The sequence below is a fragment of the Daucus carota genome, chromosome 4 (genome assembly GCF_001625215.2).
Source record: "Daucus carota subsp. sativus chromosome 4, DH1 v3.0, whole genome shotgun sequence".
Taxonomy (NCBI): domain Eukaryota; kingdom Viridiplantae; phylum Streptophyta; class Magnoliopsida; order Apiales; family Apiaceae; genus Daucus; species Daucus carota.
In genome coordinates, this window is record NC_030384.2 from 11,637,279 (window position 1) to 11,643,962 (window position 6,684).

Sequence of the window (6,684 nt, forward strand, 5' to 3'; positions counted from 1 at the left end):
GAATGTAACACCCGTGAAATTACAAGTGCGTAAAAAATATTGTTATTTAATTAAAAATATATATTGTGCGAAAATACTATTTTATTAGTCTTGGATTTAATGCGAGTAGTATTAACTAAAAATATCGTAACTGTGAGAATTCTAGAAAACGTATTATATTAGTTGGTGTGCGCCAATCTTTTTATTTAAATATGCACGTTAACCCGAGAGTTACGTTTATACAGAAATTATAGTAGACACGGATATTTATTTACCGACTCGTGAATAAATATTACGTTTGAGCTGAGATGATCATTTTGTTATCGTTATTTTATAAGTTTGGGGATTGGCCAGAAAATATTAAAATAGTTCATAATATATTTATTTAATTATATTGTACAATATTTAATTTGCAATTAGTTAAAAACCGATACGAGAATAACCGAGCCGAGCGGGATTTGTTTTATTATTGACGTGGCGGAACTTGGGGCCCAAGTATTAGACTTGGAGCCCAAGTCGAATGCTTGGTGGCCAAGCAAAGTTCAATAAATAAATAATAAAATTAAGAGATTATTAGCACTTAATGATGATTAATGAAGTAGTATATAAAGCTGATAAATGTAAGAAATAAAGGATGGTCAGTAAATCATTGAGTTGAGACAGGGGGTTGGAAGACTTACGGTAGAAAAAGGAAGAAAGATTCTGAGTGTGCAAGTTTCCATTATTAAGGTATTTAATTCTTATTTTGCTCTATAGTGGTGATTAAAAGAATTAAATTCATAACTTACATAATTGTAATGTTCAATTGGCCGGTGCCCACCAATAGTACAGTATATTAAGCATGAAAATGGAGAACTAAATGGCTGTAGTATACACTCGTAAATCAACCCTTTTATAATGGAATCAATCTTTCAAGAATTAAAGTTAGAATATGTCCTAAAAATTGGAGTGGTTGTTGATTTAAATTGGTGATACTAATTGTGTGAATTATGGGTTGAAGCTTGTTGGTGTGAGTTGGGAACTCGAGTATTGGGAGGAAGGGGGGTGGCGGAGCGTCGTCCGGCGACCCTCGCCGGCGACCACCGCGGAGAAAAGAAAGTGAGGAGAAGCATTGAAGAAGGAGAGGAGAGGAGAGGAGAGAGAGAGAGATAGAACAACGAGGGAAGAGAGCCGCGATGGGAGGAGGTCGTCGGAGCCTTCTCAGGCCGGCGGCAGTGATGTGGTGGCGGTGATAGAAGAAGGAGAGGTGAGGGAGATGAGTGTAGGGGCAGTTTAGTAATTTAAGTAAAAATGTATTCTGATAAATAATCCGCTGGGCACTAATTTAGTGTCGGATTGTAGAATAAAATTCATATTTGGGTTCCTTGTAAAAAAATAGATGGAATGGACTCTTGAATCATATGATTTGGATGAAAAATGAGAGAGTAATGAGTGGTCAAAGTTTGGCCATGGGTGCTGACTTCGGGGAGAGAGAAACTAGATGGGTGTGTTGGAGAAGATGATGAGTTGGCATCTTTTGATTGGTTAGAATATTAAAAATTAGTGTTTGATTAATTTGAGGGACCAAATGATGGAATTAATAAAAATGTAAAACATGAAAGTTTAAGTAAATAAGCTTTTGGATTTAATGGTGAAGCCTAATTTTGCATACGAGAGATACTAAATAAATTTATATTTTGGTTGATTAATAAATAGCAAGTTAACTGGTGGAATTTAGTTAATAATTGAATAAAAAGAATGATTAAGAAAAAAATGAGACTTTTGGGATAGTAAGATGAGTTAGTAAGGAATATTTTACTTAAATCAATAATAAGAGAAGAATAAATGAGGAACGATCTAAGTAGTATTAAAATAAGAATTATAAGTAGATTTTACGAGATCGTCGTTTCAAGATAAGATTTCTAAATTTATTATTTTCTGACATAGAAGATTGATTATCTGGAAGACGAGCCTGATTATTCAACTTTAAATTGGAACGTGGTGCACTGTAAGTATATACTGTACCCTCACTGTGATATTTTATGATGTTTTTGGTGAACATTTTGTTGATGATTTTCTGATGAGAAATGAGTATTCTTACATTTGTTCTGTGTGTGATGCTTCCTTTGTGAAGTAGTGTGATACTTTCTTCGGGAAGGAAAGCTAAACCAATTGTTTAGCTGGCCGGGATCCCCAACAGTAGAACGTGTGAACTTTGAATGTGTTTGAATACTCATACTCATCTTGGTGTGTGAAACTGTTTTGATGACTCTGATGAAATATTGATTTTATTGACCAAGTTTTGTGAATAAAACTCAGTTGAAATGTACGTATATGCTTACTGAGCTTTATAAGCTCATCCCTTTTTATGTACTAACCTTACAGGGAAGATTCTGGAGAAAGATATTCAGGCAAGGGTAAAAGTGTGATGAACCGAAGTGCTAGACTTGGTTGGATTTTCAAATAGAAGTTTAGTAGAAGTGTCTTGTAATCGACAGAAGTATTTTAAATGTGTATTTTGTATCAGACTCGTGTCCTGCACGTTAGAAGAGCGATGTAAGACTTCTGATGTAAGATAAAATATACCTTTAAGTTATATTAAGTTTGAGATTATGAAGATATGTTTCGGTGTGTTCAGTAGAATGGCACCCCCGGGTCGGGTTACTGATGTCAGCCTGGGCCGGGGGCGTCACAATTCTTCACCATATGGTTGCTCAAACTGGGATTGAGAAACTCCGACATCATACTGAGGGGCACTAGGCCCGGCATCAAATTGTTCAGAATCGAACGGACCACTAGCTGCAAAATCGAATGGAGTTTGTTGTTATTCATAATCTTCGTAGTCTCTAAAGTAATTACTCTCAAACGGTTCACTACTAGCTTCCGCAGTCCTTCTTGCCTTTCTTTTAGGCAAAACATTTTTGAAATCGGGCCTTTCATATGTCGGTCCGAATGTCTCAAGCATGAGCTCATCATACCCCCTCACAAATGTTGGTAATACAGAATCATGAAAAATCGGGGGCATGTCATGCATACAAAGTTCGCTCATACCTCGAGCAGTTGAAATGATCAATATAAAAAAACAGTACACAATAATTATCCAACAAATTCACAATGCAACAAACTCAAAATGCAACAAACTAAAAAATGACTATCAAAAGGTGATATTGTTATTAAAAACATACCAAATCCAGGGCCTTAGAGACATCGCATTTGTCTCGTGGTTGTTGGAACATTACCGGGTCTTTTGTAGCCCTTGATGGTGGCACAATCTTCAGTTTTGTGATGTTGTAGTACCAATCCATATATGTTTCAAGGGTAATCACATTCTCCGGTGACTGTATTATACCAACTCCATCCTCGACGAAGGCATTCCACATTTGCACATATTTGTTGTAGTATCGAAAATCCACTTTCATGAATGTGTTTTCATTTTGAAACCTCATTTGATCCATGTCTTCAGGGGGAGCTTGCGGTAACCACAATGGCATGCCGAACTGCCTTGTAACCCTCTCCGGCAGTTGATACTCTATGTCCTCGAAAAAAAGAGCGGAACACGAGCAATACCGGCAAGTCGAGCTCGGTAAAAATGCTCATCATACCTCCGATAGAAACGTGTATAGGGAGTCCAATGAACCCATCTCGTATCAAAAATATCAAACATCGCTCTATATGCATCAATATGGTGATGAATATTGAAATATTTTGACTTTCCAGCAGGAACCGGAGCAATCGCCCATGCAAAGGCCCTAGGCCACATGTGACGAGTATTATCTGCTATCTTTGGTTGTCCCGGGCGTAATCTCTCACGAGCCCATAGCATCAAAAGCGTAGTGCAACCGGTTATTTGCTTGCAGTTTTTATCGCTTGCCTCACCAAGATTTCTATATAAATAACCAAGAACCGCGGTCCCCCAAGCATATCCATAAATTTTTTTGGTATCAAGTAGAAACGCGATCAGTCGGGGGTGAGCTACATTGTTGGACTTTGTAGGAAACAATATCGCCCCTCACAAATAGAAAACATACCCCCGGGTGTATATCTCCTGAACGTCCCGATCCGCATCCGAAGGACATACATGATACCTTTCTCTTAGAAAACTTAATTTAGCACCACCACGATCCCAAGCCGTTTTCCTTTGTTCAACTGAAAGATTTAGATCGCGCCATACATTTAGCCATGCATGTGATACCGCCACATCAAAGTCAAGTCTGATCGCCTCCCCAACAACTGGTAGACCCAATAACATATACACATCTTCCAGGGTCACTGTCATCTCCCCGAATGTGAAGTGAAATGTATTAGTTTTGGGCCTCCAACGCTCCACCAATGCAGTGATCAAGCATACATCATTTTGCATAACCGTCCGTGGGTTTGCAAACATCCAGAACCCCCATTGTTGCAATAGATGCACTTGATAATCAGTCAGTACCCACTGATTGAGTTGAGACGTATTTTGACGGATTTGCATTTTATCCCTTTGAATGCCATGCCAAATTGATGTGCTTATATGCTTTGCTTGATGGCGAAGTACCGAATCATCAACCGGTCCACAAAAATCATTCGCCATTTCTACAATCATATTATCAACCAACAAACAACATCAAGGTCAAAATCAAACCATCAATTCCCACCAACAACAATCTTAACAACCAACAAATCAATAATCTTAACACATTCAACATCAACTATCAAAATTCAAACTTCGCCAACAATCTAAACTATCCAACTCAAATATCTAAATATAATTCAATATCAAACAAAAAAGATAGACAAATTCAAACAAAAAGCTAAATTTTACCAAAATCTACACTATTAAACCCCAATTCATAATTAAACTACAAAATTCGAACTAAACAAATCAATAAAATCCATAAAAAATTAAAACTTTACCAACAATCTAAGTACAAATTCGAAATCAAACCAAAAAGAATCAACAATTCCAAAGAAAAATTTAACTTTACCAAAATATAAAGGGAAAATAGATTTTTTTGCCACTCAACTTATAGTGTTTTTAGAAACTTACCACCCAACTAATTTTTTTATTCTTTTAGTCACTAATGTTAGGTTTTGTTTTGTTTTTAGCCACCAGCTTAGGTTTGGATTTGATTACTAGCATTATGATAATTTTTTGTATCATCATTTATACATAGTGATAGTATCTAATATTTTGATGATGTGTTGTATGTTTATATCCTTATATATAGCAATAGTAATATAAAATGAGCCGATGAAAAATTAAAATCAGAAATAATAGTAATCAGATTCTAAAAATTCAATAAATCATGAATATGAAATCAATGACTTCAAACAATTCACCCTCTCTCATAAGATAAAGTGTAATTGAGTGATATGACGGATCATCTTTCGCTATTAAACTTTCAATGGACTAGCTCAGTCTAAGATCTTTCTTAAATTTATCTCAAAAAATTTTAATAACTTTATCTTATTACAATTTTCGAGATAAATAAATAAAGAGGAAAACTTAATTTTCGATGATTGTCCTCTATATATAATGCATCATTTTATATTATTATTACTCCCTCCGTCCCTCTCATTAGTTTACAAATTTTCTCTAGTGCTTAGCATGTATTTAAGATTCTTATAAAACATAGTTTCATAACTTATTTTTGTGTGTAAAAATTCAAACGCTGAATTTTCATTCGGAAGAAAAAAAATAAAGTTATATATGAAACTACATCTTTTAAAGGCCATATAATACGTGTAAAATTCTTATCATCCAAGGTAAGCGATCTTAAAGACATAAAAAGTACTACATATAAAAAATACAAATATATATCAAATCATCAAAATATTACCGACTACCACTATATTTTAATAATGATACACATAAAATGTAATGCTAATAATCAAATATGAACCTAACTTCAGTGTCAAAAAAAGAGCTAAATCTAACACTAGTGAGTAAAATAAAAAAAATTATAGTTCAGTGGTTAGTTTCTAAAAACACAATAAGTTTAGTGATAAAAAATTATCATAATGCTGGTAATCAAATCCAAACCTAAGTTGGTGGCTAAAAATAAAACCAAACCTAACATTAGTGACTAAAAGAATAAAAAAATTAGTTGGGTGGTAAGTTTCTAAAAACACTATAAGTTGAGTGAAAAAAAAATCTATTTTCCCAAATATAAACTATAAAACCCCAACTCCAAATTAAACTAAAATTCGAACTAAAAAAATCAATAAAATCCAAACAATTTCAAACTATACCAACAATCTAACTATCAAACTCAAAATCAAATTACAAATTCGAATTATAACTAAAGAGATCCACAAATCCCCAACTCAAAAATGAACTAAAAATCGAACTAAATATGCTAACTTTACCAAAATTTACGCACATATATACATCTATGAATCTATACACATATTCATAAAGAAGAATCAAAATCTACATACAAAAAACCATATACACACACGTATATACGCACACACAGATATACACACACATATACAAGAGCATACGCACCAGAAATCGTTTGATTTGGGTTGAAATCAGTTGAAATTGCTTTGATTTGGCTTGAAATCGCTTGAATCGGGTTTGATTTGGCTGCTGTGGATAGTTTTTTATGCGTGGATAGTTTGTGTATCCACAATCCGCTATACAAAATAACGAAGGCGGTTCTGCAAAAAAAAAACCGCTCCGCCGTATTATATAGCGTAAGACCAGAGAAAATGCTCTGTTTCGCATTTTGCTCTGGTCTT

General features: G+C 34.6%; 1 protein-coding gene across 1 annotated transcript; it reads right to left on the bottom strand.

The window, feature by feature from the left end:
* Positions 1–3,487: 3,487 nt before the first annotated feature.
* On the bottom strand, positions 3,488–4,528 carry LOC108216918 (protein MAIN-LIKE 2-like). The gene is made up of 2 exons (XM_017389780.2): positions 4,037–4,528; positions 3,488–3,943 (listed from the first exon to the last, which is right to left on the bottom strand). The coding sequence occupies exons 1-2, from the start codon at positions 4,526–4,528 to the stop codon at positions 3,488–3,490; spliced, it is 948 nt and encodes a 315-aa protein (XP_017245269.2).
* Between the last annotated feature and the right edge of the window lie 2,156 nt (positions 4,529–6,684).